The 22,450-nt window shown below is 35.8% G+C and overlaps 1 protein-coding gene and 1 pseudogene across 1 annotated transcript; both read left to right on the forward strand.

Annotated features, from left to right (window-relative positions):
- Positions 1–1,476: 1,476 nt before the first annotated feature.
- LOC119188515 lies at positions 1,477–12,368 on the forward strand (annotated as a pseudogene).
- Positions 12,369–17,142: 4,774 nt separating this feature from the next.
- LOC115452256 (cuticle protein) lies at positions 17,143–20,247 on the forward strand. Its single transcript, XM_037445120.1, has 6 exons — positions 17,143–17,238; positions 17,338–17,580; positions 17,668–17,902; positions 19,131–19,153; positions 19,416–19,625; positions 19,793–20,247. The coding sequence occupies exons 1-6, from the start codon at positions 17,158–17,160 to the stop codon at positions 20,120–20,122; spliced, it is 1,122 nt and encodes a 373-aa protein (XP_037301017.1). The 5' UTR covers positions 17,143–17,157; the 3' UTR covers positions 20,123–20,247.
- Positions 20,248–22,450: the final 2,203 nt, after the last annotated feature.

Genomic DNA, 22,450 nt, shown 5'->3' on the forward strand with positions numbered 1-22,450 from the left:
CGCATAACTAGCAGAAACAATAAAACCTAGAAATTCTAGTACATAAAGTAACAAATATTGTTCTTACATAATTACTTATTCTGTAATTACTCCGTTCAATTAACTCGACAAATTCATTGACGGCTGTTACAGTTAATTAATCTCGTTTTTACGTACTTTACTGCATTCAATGTAAAATTAAAACTGTAGCTGTAATAGCAATAAAATAAATATACGATATTGTACTTTTATTGGCGAATTAATAATTTAATATCTTAACTCAATTAATTACATGTACGAGATGTACATATATGTTGGTGCAGGCTACGATATATATTCTAGATACAAGTATGTGAATATATTTGGATATCTATTAAAATTAATGTTTGTTCGATGAAATTTGCACACAGAATCTTATTCCCGCATTAACGTTTCGTTTATATTTTCTCTAGAAATACATTTGTTACGAAAGTGGAGAAAAACCTACTCAAATATATGTACTGGCCTCTGAGTCTACCCAGTTTGGGAATGTTGCATTCTTTTGGACCACTGATGTCTAATGTAATTGACGCGTGTATGAAAATAACACAAGCTTTTACATAATCAATTCATTTCAGTATTCGGAATTCATTTGGATTATGATAATTGTTCTTCTGGAGTCATGTCCCAAGTCAGGCAATAAAAATATTATGTAAGTTTATACCCAAAAGACATACACGAATCGCCAGAGAGTATTTCTAGGCTCGATGAGACCGGCATGATTGTGAATGGCATGAGATAGCCACCTGTTGTCATTCTATACTTTATCTGAACGGCATCGCGTTTACCATCAGTTGCAATGCAGTCACATTGTCGTGCCAGAAGTTAAAAAGTCGCGAAGGGTTGTAAGATGAGACGGATATAGATACCGAAATCATGAGTGCTTAATAGCTCATTGATTTTTCAGAAATATATATTATATATACGCATAAACTCACGTATGTTTCTACAGAGACGTAAAACCATGGAGTAGCGGTAACTTGCCATCAAATCTAATTTGATATCACAATAAAGTCAAAGAAATTAATTGTTTTATAAAAAAAAACTTGATACATTACGAATATAAACAGCTTCTTCTTTATTCGAAGCAAAACAAAACTCGAAACATTTATAACATCCATACAATTTGACACTGGTTGTAAGATCAAATTGTCATCCGTGACAAAATGTATTAATGACTAACAGTACATAAATTAAAATAAATAAAAGGTGTTTTAAAATTTTGTTAACATAAAAGCTAAAAAAAATATTTGACTAGAATATTGCTCTTAAACGACCCCATCAATCACGAACAATGAAAACCCACGTCAGCCGCCAATTAAACTTTTCAATCGAACCGGACATTGGTCATTAACGTACACATTTGTATCGAATCCGGGACCTTGAGGCCATGTCAAAGTTAGAGTCAAGGTACTCGCATTTCTTTTGCCCCACCGCGCGAGCAAACACTGCGGCCACGATCTATAAAACCATTCGGTAAGACAATTGACATCAATCTGCACTTGATCGTTCAGTAGTACTTACAAAAATGTTCAGCAAAGTAAGTTTTAAAAATACTGATTTATTATATAAGTTTAAAAAGTATTATGGTACAAAAATTAATTGTGTCTTAAACACCAATAACCTTGCTAGATATAATTTGCTTGAATTTAATGAAGAAAAAAAGATTCATAGAAATTTTAAATTCATTTCTGCAATTGCTTTATTATTTCTAGATCGTAGCTATCAGCGCCCTCCTGGCCGCGGCCAACGCTGGTCTCTTAGGCCACGGACACGCTGTCTCTTCCCAAAGCATCGTCCGTCACGATGAAGCTGTTGTGCACGGTGCTCCCGCCGCACACTACGTCGCTCCTGTAGCCCACTATGCCGCCGCCCCGTCGCCCACTACGCTGCCCCCGTCGCCCACTACGCTGCCCCCGTCGCCCACTATGCTGCCCCTGCTGCCCACTACGACGGTCACGATGAATACGTAAGTAACGAAGTTCTAGTACACACAATAAAATATATGTTATACTTTGGTAAAGTCCTATATGTAATAGACGAAAGTATATGACCCCAAAAAACGATTAATTCTTAGCCCTTTAATTTCATTATGCTAATTATTATATAATCCGCTATTAAAGAAGAATTTTTAAATGTTTGAATCCTTACTAACCGTTTTATTTTATTATTCTTTCTTTAGGCTCACCCTAAATACGACTTCGCTTACTCCGTGGCTGACCCCCACACCGGCGACCACAAGTCCCAGCACGAGAGCCGCGACGGAGACTCCGTGCACGGCTCCTACTCCCTGGTGCAGCCCGACGGCTCCGTGCGCAAGGTCGACTACTCCGCTGACGCCCACAACGGTTTCAACGCCGTCGTGCACAACTCCGCCCCCGCTGCACACCCCGCCCCCGCTGTGCACGTCGCTCCCGCTGTGCATGTCGCTCCCGTTGTCCATGCCGCCCCCGTTGTACACGCTCTCCCCGTTGTACACGCTGCCCCTGCTCATGGCTACCATCATTACTGAACGATCATAACTTAACATAAGAGTGAAAACCAATGATTGTATGTCTGTAAGAGTTTATTTATGTATGTGTAAATATATGCGAATAAAATGTAAATAAAAAGAATTATGACTATATGTTGTGTATTATTATTACCAATAAATTATTATAATTAATAAATTAAGCGAATGAAAATAGTCCTAAAGAACAATAGAATAATATTATGAGACCAATAAACATACTATTTATGAATTCATAACCGATGTTGACAGAATATTAAGTTAAAGTCCTTAGTTCTCCTGAGTAACAATAGCTATAACATTAATAAATATAAAGAAGCCATACTAATTTTAAAAAAATATTTTCTAATTTTATGTTTCATTAGTGGTGATGTTCTATATATTGTTTACAATTAAAAAGAAACCTTAGTTCTAACGTCAACTACGATATCGCAATGTTGCTAATTTGTCCACATCTGATATAATGCGAATTATACAAATTTCTCCGGAGTTTCTTACAAAGATTTCTTTTTCCTTTCTGGTGTATAATTATAATTCGTAGTCTTTTTATTCATTTTTAGAATAGCGGCGATAGCCTAGTTGAGTATGAAATGAACTACCGAGACCAATTTCCGCAGGATCAAAACCCAGGGGTACGCACCTCAAACTTTTTTAGTTATGTATATTCCAAATATATAAATTATATATATAAATTATCACTTGCTTTAACAGTAAAGAAAACCATGGTGAGAAAACCTGCATACCTGAGTTCTCTATATAAAATTTAAGGGTACGTGAAATCTACTGCACTAAGGCAGCGTAGTGGACTAAAGCCTAATCCCTCTCAATAGTAGAGGAGGCCCGCCCCAACAGTGAAACAGTAAAATACAGGGCTATTTATATTGGAATAGCGAACAGTTACAAAATAGGTTAATACCGTTATTTAATAACATGGTAGGTAATTAATAATAAAAATAATGTTACTGTACAATTCAGTTGTCCTGTAGATCCACAAGTTGTGGTTAGTTGAAGTTAAAGTTAAGTTGACGTTAAAAGTCGCTTATTCATCCCAAAGGATGAATAAGTAGTATATTTCTAATGATACAAAGAAAAAATATGACTTTCTCGTGACGTACGTTTGGCAAAGTTGTTCGAAACACAGTGACTTTAAATTGTTTTATTTTAATATAAATAATTACCGTGTTAGCCAAATTTATGTTGCAGTTACTTTAACTAATCAGTAAATAATAAAAATGTACATGACACCGTACAGTTACGAACAATACTCTTCCCATAGTAATATGTATAAAGCATAAATTCAAACGACAGAGGTGTTAATCGAGGGGTCTCTATTTTGATCACTATCGACGGTTATAATTAATAAAATTCTATTAAGAATAATACTTAAATACAATATTAAAAACGAATTATTCATTATTTAATATTTAATAAAAAGATGAACAAGCCCAAAAGTAAGCGTATTAATTACTATAAAACAGAAGAACCACATCACCAAATTACACTCGTTCTTGTCAGCTTGAAGATAGTTTTAACAATGCGCAGTATTTATACTGTGTTTCAAACAAGAAAATAGCAACCTACTGCTTATTGATAGAAATAGACAAATGCAGAACTACTCAGACCAATCCTCATATACGACAAACCTACGTCAAAATTTTCCAAAACTTTAAACGAAATCGCAATAGAAAACGATATTTTGTTGCTCTGTAAATTAGAATAAATAATAAACCACTAATAACTTAAATACACGCCTGAAGTAACATTCTAACAGTATTTGTTTACTACGACTATTTAATTACAAACGGAACATGTATTGATTTAGCTAACCTAGGGCGGTCTCAATTGTAACCTAGTTTTGACTTCGAGTTGGTAACAAATATACCTTGCTTCAAATTTGAAAGGATATTTTCTGATGGTTTTGATAATGCACTTTACTTTTAATTTTATACGGTAAATATATTTAATAATTAAAATAAGCTAAAATAATTGTGTGGAAATAATTTTAAGCTACTTCAAGAAACTAATATAATATTGATATTGACATTATATGACCCCTAAAAACGATGAAAAATATAAGCCTTATATTATATGTACCACTCTGGTACGATCTTTTTAGTACCTACTAACTTAATGTATATAATACTATCAGCCTTATATTATTATATTGTCCCACTGCTGGGCACGGGCCTGAGAGGGATTAGGCCTTAGTCCACCATGCTGACCTAGTGCGGATTTCGCACACCCATAAAATTCTCATAAAAAATTCAGGTATGCTGGTTTCCTCGCGGTGTTGTCTTTCACCTTTGAATCAAACGATAATTCACAAAGAATACACACATATTTTTAGAAAAGTCACACGTTTGTACCCCTGGGCTTTTAACCTGCGGACATTCGTCTCGGCAGTCCGTTCCATACCCAACAAGGCTCTATCCTCTGATTGTATAGGAAATAATATTTTGTAAAATACTACTTGTAATTTACAAGATATTAATTATGTATCAACAAGATTACTGACAATTATGCATAAAATTCTATATAGTCATTTTGTAACAACCATAACTATGTTAATTATGCGGTACACGTAGTTATCCTATTTCAGAAAGCAAAAATGACATCGACAATCCTAAAAATTACTGAAAAATGTTTAAACATTTGTTTAACTTTTTTGTAGAAGGCTTGATGATTACACTGCGTTTATTAGGCAAAGAATATTAAAAGTCATCATTCATGTAATGCCCATGTTATCGCAAGAGTCTATAGGTAGCAGCAATGGCTTAACATTGATTAGATCGTCTGCCTGGATTGCCTTTTAACATAATTTTTAAAATGCCACCTATGGTCATGCAATCCTTATATATTTGTAGTCTGAACTTGTACCACGAACAACTATGACACTAGAGCTCATCCTGCTTTGGTCAATAATATAGTATAACTTTACCAATGTCCAAACAAAACGCATTTGTATTAAAGTAATATGTTTCGACTGAAAGACTCTAAGGAATGTATTCATTAGATAGCATCATAAAATTATTTTAAACATCAAGTACACAATATACAATAATACTACTGGTCAAATGTAATATTTTGTAAATTAAAACTTGTAACCGCCAAAACGTAATAATTAACATAAACACTCAAAATATGAATAGATTTCGGCAACAAATGTGTACATATGTCGTTATTAGAATCAAGGTGCTTGCACGCATTCCGCCCCACCGCGGCTCGGGCAACTGACATGTATAAAATGATACCAACAGGACACCGGACATCAATCAACACTTCAACGTCCTACGACACCCACAAACCAACAAACATGTTCTGCAAAGTGAGTCTAATAATAAATAATATCACTGAAATAATGATATTTGCATTTTGCAATTTTAAAAGTGGAAACATTGAAATGGAATCAATAACTCATACTTTTTCCAGATCCCTTACTGTGAGCGCTGTGGTGGCCGCGGCCAGTGCTGGTCTGTTAGGGCAGTCGCCGCCGCTGCAGGACACTACTCGGGACCCGGGGCCTACTACGGCGGACACGATGAATTTGTAAGTACTGCGCTATTACAACGTCCTATGAAGCGCTTCGAATAAATTTAAATATTTGGAATTGTTGTTTCAGGCTTACCCCAGATACAACTTCGCCTACTCCGTGGCTGACCCCCACACCGGCGACCACAAGTCCCAGCACGAGAGCCGCGACGGAGACGCCGTGCACGGCTCCTACTCCCTGGTGCAGCCCGACGGCTCCGTGCGCAAGGTCGACTACTCCGCTGACGCGCACCATGGTTTCAACGCCGTCGTGCACAACTCCGCGCCCACCGTACACCATGGCTTCGCCCACGGCTACCGTCATTACTGAACATAACCGACTCTAGCTCATCTGCAACCACCAAATGTCTGACTTGTTTTGTATTTATTTATAATTAAAAATTTGTGTGATAATATCATGGAAATAAAACATGATCACGTATAACCTTTTTTTTTAATTAATTGAGCTACAATTCATAGTTCTGAGTTCGAAAAGGAGCACAAGCCACTACAAAGTTTAGCTATGCTACACAAATTACTATAAACGCTGGACATAAATTGCCCTGATATTAGAAATCGGATACATTTTACGACAGATATAATGGCTTATTTATTATTAATCATACTATATCTAGTAATTATTTCTTCTCGAATTATAATTTAAAAAATTTGCAGAAAATACTTTGGTCAGGAACTACTATCACAGGTCAACAATATATTGGAGCTTTAACTACTGTAATGACAATAGACTCAAATTGTCTGCCTTATAATAAGCCCCATACGGCATACCAGCTAAAATAGTTATAGTAACAACAAAAAAAAATCCGTAGTTCCGCATATTACACTGCACTGAAACGCATTCGTCATCCTAAGCTACAGTAATATTATTATGTTTCGTCTCATTGATATCTATTCGCGTATTTACTTAACTTAGCTAACAATAAAAATTAGGCACTGACCCCAAAAAAATGTACTGTGCTAAAAGTTTATTTTGTATTTCTTTGTTGTTAATATTCAATGACAGGTTGCAGAATAATAAAATAATAAGGAAAACAATAATTAGAAGCATTCACCGATAAATAAATAATCAAGAAAATTACCGTATATGAGAGTTCACTCAAACTAGGTACTCATGTTTAAAAATAAAACAACAATACTAGTAGTTATACCACTAGGATACTATAACTAAAGGGTTAAGATAATAAAAGCAAAAATCATGACAAAATCTAACCCACTGCGTTATTGAAATATGCCTTTCTGAGATTTTTTTAACATTGCTTGCATAAAACAAGTCAAGGATGACGATAGGCTATTAAACATAATATAACCACGTTGGGAAAATGCATTTTTAAATAATTTTAGATGCGAATGGTATATTTAATAAAGGACGGTTCCTTGAACTAATATGATTATTTATTAAACACTCATTGTACTCGTACTGAATACAAAACGAATAATTCCTATCCTATTTTATTTTGAGAAGTTCCCTGCTGCATCTTTGATATTCAACGTCAAATAACAATATTTTAATAGCCTATGTTGAAGCTATAGTGAACTCAACCCAAAAAGAATCAAAAATAACCTATTAGACTACTAGACTAGACTAGAGTCTTCGCAGTTTATGGTCAAGCAAAAATATTTTTAATATAGTAGTATTTTGAAGCTATACTTAACCCAAGATAAAATGAAGTTTTTATATGCAACATCGAAGTTCAAGGTCTTATACAAATGAAATTAAAATGGATCTATTTCGAAGCTATACGAAAACAAACACAAATTTAAATCCGATAGCGCGGTAGTAAATTATCGTAAAACAAACATTTAAAAAATGGGGCCAATAGATTCGCGTATTTACTTAACTTAGCTAACAATAAAAATTAGGCACTGACCCCAAAAAAATGTACTGTGCTAAAAGTTTATTTTGTATTTCTTTGTTGTTAATATTCAATGACAGGTTGCAGAATAATAAAATAATAAGGAAAACAATAATTAGAAGCATTCACCGATAAATAAATAATCAAGAAAATTACCGTATATGAGAGTTCACTCAAACTAGGTACTCATGTTTAAAAATAAAACAACAATACTAGTAGTTATACCACTAGGATACTATAACTAAAGGGTTAAGATAATAAAAGCAAAATCATGACAAAATCTAACCCACTGCGTTATTGAAATATGCCTTTCTGAGATTTTTTTAACATTGCTTGCATAAAACAAGTCAAGGATGACGATAGGCTATTAAACATAATATAACCACGTTGGGAAAATGCATTTTAAATAATTTTAGATGCGAATGGTATATTTAATAAAGGACGGTTCCTTGAACTAATATGATTATTTATTAAACACTCATTGTACTCGTACTGAATACAAAACGAATAATTCCTATCCTATTTTATTTTGAGAAGTTCCCTGCTGCATCTTTGATATTCAACGTCAAATAACAATATTTTAATAGCCTATGTTGAAGCTATAGTGAACTCAACCCAAAAAGAATCAAAAATAACCTATTAGACTACTAGACTAGACTAGAGTCTTCGCAGTTTATGGTCAAGCAAAAATATTTTTAATATAGTAGTATTTTGAAGCTATACTTAACCCAAGATAAAATGAAGTTTTTATATGCAACATCGAAGTTCAAGGTCTTATACAAATGAAATTAAAATGGATCTATTTCGAAGCTATACGAAAACAAACACAAATTTAAATCCGATAGCGCGGTAGTAAATTATCGTAAAACAAACATTTAAAAAATGGGGCCAATAGATAATCTCCTTTGGAGTCGGTTTTTTTCCAAGTCAGTCTGCGATTTTCGTGGGACTTGTACGGAGCCAGTACAAATACCATGATTATTAATATAACGATAAACAAACACATATACTCATACAAGTCCGCATAAGTGTGTCATTTTAATTGAAGAACTCACATACATTTTAGTAGATATAGAAACTAAACCCAGGATATCACAGTTCACATTCTAAGTATAATAGAACTCGGCCAACGTGGCTAATGGTACTACAGAGGTATACAACACTTGCATTGCCCGCAGCTCTGTCTGTGAGAATAACTTTTTACGGGATAAAGGTCCCGCTTTAAATTTTCTGGGTATAAAAAGTAGCCTATAGTACCCAGGAGTGATGTAGCTTCTTATTAGTGACAGAATTTTTGAAATTGGTTCAGTAGATCGAAGGATAAGCCCTTACAAACTAACAAACAAACTCACACACATTTTCCCCTTATAATATTAGCATATATTTTAAATACATACTTTATCCTATAACTAAACATACATCAAAGAATACAGTTACAACTGAACAGCCAATAAAAATATAAACGTATATTCCATTTCATAATCACACATATTTGTGTATTGCTTGATACCGCGCAGCCCATATCTAATGTAACTGATACGTTAGCCACTTCAACAGAGGTCTATCAATTCATGTGTACATAGTTCAGTGACACTTTCGCATAATAAATCAAATCAAGATGTCACCCGCAATCCAAAATTACAAGTAATACACAAAGAAGCTGCGATTTTAACTCGAAAGACACTATGACTTATGAGTTATGAAGCAATACACGAAAACAAAGTGATAGATGACTGATTTTCAAATAAGTAAGAATAAAAGGAACAATTTTATTTCTCATTTCATCTTTCCCATTCAAGTCAATGTTTCTTAATTATAGGTATGAAAATAATTGTAGTTGGAATATTAAAATTATAAGTGAATAATTAATCCCACGACTTTACGTGCTTTCTGAGTGACAGGGCTATATACCGCCAATTTCCTGACTGAGAGCTGCGATTGAGTTGTTTTAATTTTGGACCCAACTCGAGATTCAAACCAAGAATCTCAGTACGTTATCGTACCGGTACACGTACGCATTTTAACAAGAATATGTTTAATGTATATGTTTAATAAAAAAAAACATGTTTCATAAAACAAAATGAATTTGTATTATGGTAACCTCCGTTAGTGCTCCGTATTTTTTTTTTTTTGTGCATGAATCAGCTCTATAACGTGCGTTCCCTGGTTCTAAATAAGTTTCATCGCCCATAAACAGCTACAATAATAAACGTATCGTGGATGGGCTACCAGCCAAGAAAAGGATTAAAGATTATGAAAGTAACTAGATCTGACGATAGTTTTACGGTATTTCTAGTTAGACGATTTGTCAAGGGAAATATACCACATTTGATTATTACACTTATCGCTACTCTCACTTGGGGGTTGAGTGGAATGATTATGTTGGCTTCTTTAGTCTTACGGTCCAATATCGACACTTGGGAGTATAGCATCATCCGAGCGAGCATTGGACCGAGTCCCTAACCCCAATATATCCCACAGCGGCATACCAACTAAAACCCGACGTGGTAGTCTTCAGCGCATGTGGGACGTTTCCAGGGTACCTTGATGCACTAAGATATATATATATATATATATAAGGGATATCAGATCCGACCTTGAGATTATCACACCTGAGCTTCGAATCCACGGCATTACTGTTTATCGGCACATTCGTACTAGACCAATGAAGCGACTATCCGCTTAGCAACAGACGGTATGCACGTCACAGCTGTTGATCATCATTTTAGCTATTATTTACTATATTACTCAAATCGTAATACATTTTTGGGTCATTGTATGATATTACTGCAGGCATCAACAGTTCTGGATCCTGAGAGATGTACACGTTTTTAACTATGGTAAAGTTAAATTACACTGCAGACATATTTGTCTACAGCATAAATGGACTGTCCAGCGGTACAGCAAGGTACCTACCACTATTTTACAATGAGCTAACGTGAAGTTATGATTATAATTCTTGTTGTGTTATTTTAAAGTCTAAGTCTTCTTTCGTATTATGAAGGTTAAGGTGATGGAGATAATTTAATATTCTCGCTAGCTCGTTTCCAGTATTTGCTCATAATAGGGTATAAAGACATATAAGGTACAGACTAATAATGTAGACTGATACAAATAGGACATTTTTCAATAGTCCATAATAATTTTCTATTACAAATATGATAACTAATCAAAGAAAATAGAGGTAATAGTTCTTTGTATTTAACACAAATATCAGGTATATATGGTACAAAGTACTTACATACATTATGTAATGCTTTGTAACTTTCTAATGTTTTAAAAAAAAATACAAGTTCTTTAACAATAATTGACATGATTTAGAACACAAAACATGTCTTCAATTAAGGATAACACTCGTTTGGATGTACGTATCCAGCGCCATTGTATCCGCCGGTAACAAGTGTATTAAAGAATCATTAAAACGAAGCTAATATCACTTAATTTGCGTTAATGCCACCACGTATTATTTACATCAATACGTGAAATATGTATGAAATTCTGTATCCAGTGTGCATGTCGAAGGACTCGAGGTTTTCGCCCGCATTCCGCCCCACCGCGGGCCTAGCTCCGGCAATCTATAAAATGATACCAACAGGACACCGGACATCAATCAACTCTTCAACGTCCTACGACACCAACAAACCAACAAACATGTTCTGCAAAGTGAGTCTAATAATATAATAATAATACTAAATGAATATTATTTGAATTTTCCAATTTTGTAATCTTTTAAACCTAAAAAGTGGCAAGTGACAATAACTCATACTTTTTCCAGATCTTTGCTGTGAGCGCTGTGTTGGCTACGGCCAGTGCTGGTCTGCTAGGCCACGGTGGTGCCATCTCCTCTCAGAGCATCGTGCGCCATGATGAGGGCGGTTACAACTCCTACGTACACGGTGCGCCTTTCGGGCACTACTCTGGTTCCGTGGCTCACTACGGCGCTCACATCGCTCCCTTCGCCGCTGGAGCAGGACACTACTCAGGACCTGGCGCCTACTACGGTGGACATGATGAATTTGTAAGTAATGTTCTATTTAAAATTCAATAGAAGTAAGCGCATTGGAAATTTTTAAATAATTGAAAATATTGTTTCAGGCTTACCCCAGATACAACTTCGCCTACTCCGTGGCCGACCCCCACACCGGCGACCACAAGTCCCAGCACGAGAGCCGCGACGGAGACGCCGTGCACGGCTCCTACTCCCTGGTGCAGCCCGACGGCTCCGTGCGCAAGGTCGACTACTCCGCTGACGCGCACCATGGCTTCAACGCTGTTGTACATAACTCCGCCGTACATCATGGCTTCGCTCACAGCTACCGTCATTACTGAATACAACCAACTCTAGTTTAACCGCAACCACCAAATGTTTGACTTGTTTTGTACTTATTTATATGTGAATACGTGTGATAGTATCATGAAAATAAAATCATGATTACGTATAGTTTCCATTTTCATTTATTATATCGTTATGCTTTATTGTTAAAAAAGGAATTCTTAAAGGATTATAAGGGTATAATCCTTTAAGAATTCCTACACAAACATAAATAAAATATGTCGCCAATCATAACTTAGTGAAACCACACAGATTACTGAAATTTTATGTTACAAAATTGAAACCGAGTGTACAAAGCGGCTACGTTTTATGGCCGAACTAGGTGTTGCTCGCGGCTTTGCCTGTGTGAAAAGCCTTTTCCGCTAAAAAAGGTTCTTTAAACACTGCAATGATTCATAGCGCCAACAAATATCGAGAAATCTAATCATTTTCACAAACTTTCGCATTTATAATATTAGTTAGTTTCCCGATAGTTAACCTTCATATTTAAAAAAAAATTGATTTACTATTTGGAAAATCATCCTACAAGTATGATATACATAACATATAAATATGGACTAAATCTTTATATATTTAATTATTACTATAAGTGCGAAAGTATTTGTAATAACATCGGGGTATAATGCAGGCTGAAAAATAGAAGTAAATACCCAAATTAATTTGCCTGAACATAAGCAATTAAGTACCGCTCATCCTAGTTGCGTAATAAGGAAGTCGCAATCTTTATTAAAAATTTATACTTTATTTTATGCCATCAGCATTGTTTTGTTTATATTTAAAGGTAGAAGTAAATCTATTTTACCAATCGAAAAATTACCGGACACCATCGGAAAATTATAACTCTTTTAGAACAGCGTCAAATGCAGGTTTTGTGGTATTAACCACGTCATATAGTCATGAGACGGACTGCCTCGGTGGCGTAGTTGTATTGCATGCGCGGTACGGCAGCACTCTGAGGTCCTGGATTCGAATCCCGGGTCGGGCAAACTGATATTTGGGTTTTTCTTCTCACTATCACCCTGGATTCTTCCATGGCGATTTTCCCCCCAATCACATCATGGTGCGGAACACACCTGGCGAAAAGTGGGTGCCCTGGTTGCACCTCTGCTTCGGTACCCCTTCGGGATTAATGCGTGATGCGTGTATAGTCATAAGACTATATAAGGCACAATACTTCTGAAAAGAACAATTTATCTATTTTATATACCTATACCTACTCGAAAACTGCAGTGCATCAATATTTTTAACTCTTTTATAACTAGGAATGACGAATGACTTCACTCATATTCTGTATAAAATAATAGTGTAGTATCTATGATTCTATACTAAGTAAAACACGTCAAACAGTGAAAGATTACATTCAAAAGCAATTTCCATGGCGATACCGAATAAGTGTTTTGCATATTCATGAGTCTAAAACCTAAAGTCGATCACATAGGGTTACCCAAACTGGTAATCTATAATCCTCTATTCAAAGACTACTTATAACCTTCTAAACTTATGACCTCATAAACATATGAAGTAAAGTGGTTTCTGGCTAAGTTGAGCGAATTGGCGTTTAATAAAAGGGCTACAATTCAAACTTAACGAATCGAATTAATATCTATTTTTTTTTCGTAATCTAACATTATCACAGGCAGGTTCGTGAACATAAACAAAGAATAATAAGTATTCTAAGCGTATAATATATCGAAATAGTGTGGATACATAATAAGTATAGTGTACTGTGTGAAGTCTACTAATCCGCACTAGGCCAGCGTGGTCGACTAAGACCTAATTCCTCTCAGAAGTAGAGGAGGTCCGTGCCTAGCAGTGGAACGGTATATAATACAGAGCTAATATTATTATTATTATTATTTCATATTATACAAGGTATTGCTTGCAGATTTGCACGCGTGACAAGCCTTTCCCGCCACAAGAATGCTTAAATTACTATAGCGATCCTCACCGCCATCTACTTAAATAATTAGATTAAAAGTTCAAAACAAATTTGCAGAAGAAAAACTAGCCTATATCTTCCTCCAGGATATGATCTAGCCGTATGACAATTTTAACTAAATCCGCTCAACTGTATCTGCATTGAATTCTAATAATAAACAAACATTCTCACAAAGTTTCACATTTATAAGAAAAAAAGAAGTACAATAAGGATTAAGAACATCGTAGTAAACATGTCGAATAGTTCTATCCTGGTGAATGAAAAGTCGCTAATCCCTCCTTAGAGACATATTTATTTATACTAATGTATTACGAGACGAGCAAGCTGCTCATCTGGAGGTTAGGGACAAAACTACCAAAAATAACAACAACAATAATGCACTGCGCTAATCACCCAGAGACGTTTGATGTTAAGTCTCATATTGGACAGTAATTAAGGCTGCAATGATTTTCAAAAAAAAGTATACAAAAGTGCTTATACAATATAACTTGGCAGCAGAAAAAGACAATGCGGTGGTAACTACCCAGCTTGGCTCTCACACATAATGGAGCTACTACCAATAAATACGTTACGGCTTTTATGCCGCATAATTACATTATTATTATATACATCTATGCTTATATTACAAAGGGGAAAAGTTTGTGAGTTTGTTAGTTTGTAGGGGTTTCTTGATAAAACTGAGCCGAAATTCTATAGGAAGCTAAATTTCTCCTGACTGCTATATCCTTCTATTTATCAAGCATCTGATATGAAGAAAAAGAAGAGCAGAAAATATGAAGCAGAACTTTTATCCGGAATAAACTTCTTCTCGCAGGCGGAGCCGCGGACAAGAGCTCGTTTTATATATTTTATTTTATTATTTTCGGAAAACTTACAGCTAGATTAACAATATTAGAGGTGCATAAATATGAGAGGGTCATTTAAAAGCTTTCACAATTAGAATATAGTACAAGAGTTATGGGGTCGGTAGATCAAATATAAACTACTTATTGAAATATAAACATTAGAGACTATCATAAAGTAATTTATAGGGCCTGATTTACTAATCATCTGAGAAAAGCTACCTATCAAATGATATAACATTTTCCAGGTTAATTGCTATTTATCGCATTCTTAATCTATATATATAAAAATGAATTGCTGTTCGTTAGTCTCGCTAAAACTCGAGAACGGCTGAACGGATTTATCTTATCTTGGTCTTGAATTATTCGTGGAGGTCTAGGGAAGGTTTAAAAGGTGAGAAAAATTTGAATAATTGCCGGGAAAATCCTCAAAACAGCATTTTTCTATTTCCCATACAAACGTTTTCTAACTAATACGTAGAGTCAATTTGAGCTTTATTGCTATTGTATAAAGTTCACTGTTGTCTAAGCAATGTAGGTGTGTTCCTAACATCAAAGCAGTGTGCGTTGGAGCACAGAATATAATAATGTAATGTCGCGTTCTGAAACTCAACAAAAGTGATATCGCGGACCCGACTAAATTGAACAGTCACAAAAATTAATATATCATTAGTTATTTGGTTGGCTTCACGATATTATTTCTTTTGTTTTACTTTAAAATGCATGTTTTCGTTATGGACAATTTTTGAGCTACTTTTGCATATCTATACTTATAATAAATCTGTAGAGAGGTCAATTCTGTACATGAAATATATTTCCAAAATAACTGGGGGTGATTAGGGATCGATACTGATGCCAAAAATGCAATTAGTAAAATTTTTGTCTGTCTGTCTGTATAACCGTTATAGAAACAAAAACTACTCGACGGATTTTAACTTAACTTGGTACAATTATTTTTCATACTCCTGAGCTGGTTATAGTATAATTTTCATCACGCTACAATTAATAGGAGCATAGCAGTGATGGAAAATGTTGGGAAAACGGGAGAAGTTACTCCATTTTTAAGCTTCCGTCATTTCGTGTGCAGCCTTAATGGTTAAAAGTTCCTTCGATTTCACCAGGATCCCATCATCAGACCCTGACCGGACAATCGGACCACCTGCATACCACCATAAATAAAAAAAACATCCCGACAAATTGAGCACCTTCTCCATTTTTGAAACCCGAAATCCACGCGGGCGAAGCTGCGGGCGGAAGCTAGTCAGATATATATATATATATATATATATATATATATATATATATATATATATATATATATAAAAGCGACGATAGCCTAGTTGGGTATGGAACGGACTGCCGAGACGAATGTCCGCAGGTTCAAATCCCAAGGGCACACACCTCTGACTTTTCTAAAATCATGTGTGTATTCTTTGTGAATTTATCGTTCGCTTTAACGGTGAAGGAAAACATCGTGAGGAAACCTGCACATCTGAGAAGTTCCTCTATAGGAATTTCGAAGGTGTGTGAAGTCTACCAATCCGCACTAGGCCAGCGTGGTGGACTAAGGCCTAATCCCTCTCAGTAGTAGAGGAAGCCCGTGCTCAGCAGTGGGCAAGTATATAATACAGGGCTGATATTATATTATTATATTATAATCAGATATTGTAAGTATATACTATCCGATAATTTTTGACAGAAGTTGTTATTTTTTTTAGTGGAATACTTTTAAGGACAGAAACACCAGTATTAAACAAGTCCAAGTCAAATGCACTTGAGAGATAGTTAAATAGTTTGCACGCTCATATAAGAAAGCTATTTTGTCAGTATGTAGTGTTAACACAAGGAACATGTAATAATGTTGACTGTGACAACTATGTTAATTGTGTTATTAGAAACAGGGTTTACCCTGTCCCTAAAATCACAGTCATAGCTAATGAATTATACAAGCTTATTCGAAGTAAACTATCACTTGTCATGTGTTAATCCTAGCGTATCATTACCTGATCATACGAAATATGTATCAAATTCGGTATCTAATGTGCATATCGAAGGACTCGCGGTGTTCACACACATTCCGCCCCACCGCGGACCTAGCTATTACGATCTATAAAATGATACCAACAGGACAACGGACATCAATCAACACTTCAACGTCCTACGACACCCACAAACCTACAAACATGTTCTGCAAAGTAAGTCTAATAATAAAAAATAATAATACCAATAAATATGTTTTACATGTTCTGACTTTAAACAGAGAATTTGAGTAAATAACTCGTCATTTTTTCCAGATCTTTGCTGTGAGTGCCGTTTTGGGCGTAGCTAGCGCTGGTCTTTTGGGACACGGTGGCGCCATTTCCTCTCAGAGCATCGTGCGCCACGACGAGGGCGGTTACAACTCGTACGTCCACGGCGCGCCTTTCGGGCACTACTCTGGCTCCGTGGCGCACTACGGCGCTCACATCGCTCCCTTCGCCGCCGCCGCAGGACACTACTCGGGACCTGGCGCTTACTACGGCGGACACGATGAATTTGTAAGTCTTACGCTGTGAATAATTCAAGAGTGCAAACTCCCAGGAAGGGCCTCGAATAAATTTAAAAAATTGGAATTTTTGTTTCAGGCTTACCCCAGATACAACTTCGCCTACTCCGTGGCTGACCCCCACACCGGCGATCACAAGTCCCAGCACGAGAGCCGCGACGGAGACGCCGTGCACGGCTCCTACTCCCTGGTGCAGCCCGACGGCTCCGTGCGCAAGGTCGACTACTCCGCTGACGCGCACCATGGTTTCAACGCCGTTGTGCACAACTCCGCGCCCACCGTACACCATGGCTTCGCTCACGGTTACCGCCATTACTGAACACAACCGGCTCTAGTTCATCTGCAACCACCAAATGTCTGACTTGTTTTATATTTATTTATATGTAAATACATGTGATAATGTCATGAAAATAAAATCATGACTTATAAGACCATTATTTTATTTATAAGCAAAAATTTCCTTCCTTTTAGCCTCACCAAACGCAATTATTTTCCTGAAATGATAGTCTTACAAAAACTGTGCGTTCATCTGGGTTAAAAAGTACTCTCCGATCTCGTCGAAGACAGATTTCGTGAATAAAAAGGTTTTTTTAATATTATTCTTTTTAAACAGTCAGCTTCGCGTCAGTAAAAGTTTCTTCTTAGTTATAAATCATTGTATGTATATATATATGATGGTAGTTGAGTACTGTGAGTGTCCACTGAAATAAAAACTATACTAATTTTCTAATAAACATCGAGTACATATTTTGTAACCAAATTATAAAATATTTTACCACTATTGTCAGATTATTCCAAAAAGTGTGAAAATTAATATTAATTTAAATATTATGTATTCTATGATATTAAGTAGGTACATATTGTAATTTACACGCGATAAAAAAATTAAAAGTAAGATATATAATTATAAACGGCTCAAAAGAGAAGGCGGACAGTGCAATACTTAAACACATTATAATATTTCACGATGGCGTTGTATGAAGTTACCATACTACAATCCGGCCCCAGAAGTAACATCAAACTAAGAAAGCAAACGCAATATTAAAATATCAAAATAGAGTAATTTTTCAAAAAATGATATTCGTAAAAAGAATTACCGCAAAAATATTGGCTTCTTACCCTTGTATCATGTAATATTACGTAATGATTTCGCTACGTGTACACTAGTATGGATCAAAACAGAACTCAAAACTAAATTTATGGGATAAACTCCCACTACCAAATTATAAATGGAAGTTACGAAGATAATATATTCCATATTAATAAATTAAAGACCGGATCAAAGGAAAATGCAATTAGTCGTCAGGGATAATGAATGTCCCTCAGATTAAAATTCATTTAAAAACAATAACAACATTCAATAAAACACGTGTTATGTTTCAGTGAACGCATTTTTTATAATTCTTATTGTGAGTGTCAAAGTTAGAGTCAAGGTTACTCGCATTTCTTTCGCCCCACCGCTAGTGCGTGTGCACGTGGACACGTTCTATAAAACCATACCGCGGGGCAGTTGACATCACTCTACACCTCAACGTTCAACAGTACTAGTAAAAATGTTCAGCAAAGTAAGTTACTGGATTAGAAAGATTTATTTAGTAATTAAATAATTGTATAACAAAACACTTTCTTTCTGAATAAAGATGAAACGTGTACATTCAAGATTAAGCTCATTAATCTATTTAGATCATCAATCAATCTATTTAGATTAGTCCATTTGGACTATTTATATTATGCTTTAGTAAGCAAAGAGTCAAAAATGATATAAATTGTGTTAATGTAACAACGAATAATAAATAATATGTTAAAAGAATATTTTATAATTTCTAGATCGTAGCCATCAGCGCCCTCCTGGCCGCGGCCAATGCTGGTCTCTTAGGCCACGGACACGCCGTCTCTTCCCAAAGCATCGTCCGTCACGATGAGGCCGTTGTACACGCCGCCCCTGTAGCCCACTACGCCGCCCCCGTCGCCCACTACGCTGCCCCCGTCGCCCACTACGCTGCTCCTGCTGCGCACTATGACGGTCATGATGAATACGTAAGTTCGAACTAAAAATATATTATAATTAGCGATTCTCAAAGCCAGAAGGCAACAAAATTGTATAACATAATAATGTGCAAATGTAATGTATCTTATTTTATTTTACATATGCGTATTTAATTTTAAGACAATGTAATTTATCCCGCTTTCAATATTTTACTCAGGCCCACCCCAAATACGATTTCTCCTACTCCGTGGCTGACCCCCACACCGGCGACCACAAGTCCCAGCACGAGAGCCGCGACGGAGACGCCGTGCACGGCTCCTACTCCCTGGTGCAGCCCGACGGCTCCGTGCGCAAGGTCGACTACTCCGCTGACGCGCACCATGGCTTCAACGCCGTCGTGCACAACTCCGCCCCTGCTGCGCACCCCGCCCCCGCTGTGCACGTCGCTCCCGCTGTACACGCCATCCCTGTTGTACACGCCGCCCCCGTTGTACACGCTCTCCCCGTGGTTCACGCCGCCCCTGCTCATGGTTACCATCACTACTGAATGACTAATAATTAGTTTAATTAATTTATATATCGAAATGTTTGCCTGTCTTGTTATGTTCATTTATGTACAGTATGTTTTGTAAATATATAAGTGTGATAAAATAAATAAACAGATCAAATGTATGTTTTTTTAATTATTCAACAAAAAATATAATAATAATCTTGAATACTTATAGTACCGTAACTTTTATGGATTTCTCTAACCTGATTTATCCGGGTATTGTTCTTCAAAGGTTTACGTTACGGACTAGGATAATACTATCTTAACAATAATAATATTAATAATTGTTTATCAAAATCTTCTTGAGACAATAAACTCATGTCTATGAACATGAGCCATTTTAAAGCGAACTAAAATATTAAGAGCACCAAATAAGTTCTAAAATTTTATATCCATACATATAGATCCATACATAAAAGCAGTGATAATTATATTATATTGTAATTTACGAAAAACGTAACCTAAACAATAATAATCACATACTTCTATTTGTTTACAATAGTTTATTTTCCTTTGTCTCTCATTATTTTTAGAATAATACTAGCTTCCGCCCGCAGCTTCGCCCGCGTGGATTTCGGGTTTCAAAAATGGAGAAGGTGCTCAATTTGTCGGGATGTTTTTTTAATTTATGGTGGTATGCAGGTGGTCCGATTGTCCGGTCAGGGTCTGATGATGGGATCCTGGTGAAATCGAAGGAACTTTTAACCATTAAGGTTGCACACGAAATGACGGAAGCTTAAAAAATGGAGTAACTTCTCCCGTTTTCCCAACATTTTCCATCACTGCTATGCTCCTATTAATTGTAGCGTGATGAAAAGTATACTATAACCAGCTCAGGAGTATGAAAAATAATTGTACCAAGTTAAGTTAAAATCCGTCGAGTAGTTTTTGTTTCTATAACGGTTATACAGACAGACAGACAAAAATTTTACTAATTGCATTTTTGGCATCAGTATCGATCCCTAATCACCCCCAGTTATTTTTGAAATATATTTCATGCACAGAATTGACCTCTCTACAGATTTATTATAAGTATAGATATGCAAAAGTAGCTCAAAAATTGTCCATAACGAAAACATGCATTTTAAAGTAAAACAAAAGAAATAATATCGTGAAGCCAACCAAATAACTAATGATATATAAAATTTTGTGACTGTTCAATTTAGTCGGGTCCGCGATATCACTTTTGTTGAGTTTCAGAACGCGACATTACATTATTATATTCTGTGCTCCAACGCACACTGCTTTGATGTTAGGAACACACCTACATTGCTTAGACAACAGTGAACTTTATACAATAGCAATAAAGCTCAAATTGACTTTACGTATTAGTTAGAAAACGTTTGTATGGGAAATAGAAAAATGCTGTTTTGAGGATTTTCCCGGCAATTATTCGAATTTTTCTCACCTTTTAAACCTTCCCTAGACCTCCACGAATAATTCAAGACCAAGATAAGATAAATCCGTTCAGCCGTTCTCGAGTTTTAGCGAGACTAACGAACAGCAATTCATTTTTATATATATAGATAGCATAGTTTCTATGATATATTTTATAGTCTAACAATGAATAGAAAATTATTCTTAAAATAGATGTTAAATCTCCTACTGAGCATAGTGATTATCTATATTAAATGTCATAAATAATAATAATATCAGCCCTGTATTATATACTGTCCCACTGTTGGGCACGGGCCTCCTCTACTATTGAAAGGGTTTAGGCCTTAGTCCACCACGTTGGTCCAATGCGGATTGGTAGACTTCACACACCCTCGAAAATTCTTAATAGAGAATTTCTCAAGTATGCAGGTTTCCTCACGATGTTTTCCTTCACCGTTAAAGCAAGCGATAATTCACAAAGAATACTCACATATTTTTTTTAGAAAAGTCAGAGGTGTGTGCCCTTAGGATTTGAACCTGCGGACATTCGTCTCGGCAGTCCGTTCAACAACTAACTAGGCTATCGCCGCTTTAAATGTCATTGTTGGTATAAAATTCGATTTTTTTACTTCATAAGCTATTTATTAAAATAAAACCGGCTAAGTGCGAGTCGTACTCGTGCACCGAGGGTTCCGTACCTACAAACCTGTAGGTATATAAGTAAAAGTTCAACCATCACGACAATCGAGTCATAGTTATGGTATTTTTATTGCAAAATGAAATCCATAACATTACAATATGGAAAGATAGAGGAGCATAAATTAAAGGCATTGGTCTAAAAAATTAAGGTTTTTGGAATTTTTCCTTTATATGTGCTTGCTTACCTACCTTGCTTCGTGCCAAGTTTCAAGATCTTAGGTTGACTGGAAGTACTCTTTAGGTTTTAAT

This window comes from Manduca sexta, unplaced genomic scaffold (genome assembly GCF_014839805.1).
Source record: "Manduca sexta isolate Smith_Timp_Sample1 unplaced genomic scaffold, JHU_Msex_v1.0 HiC_scaffold_1201, whole genome shotgun sequence".
NCBI classification, from domain to species: domain Eukaryota; kingdom Metazoa; phylum Arthropoda; class Insecta; order Lepidoptera; family Sphingidae; genus Manduca; species Manduca sexta.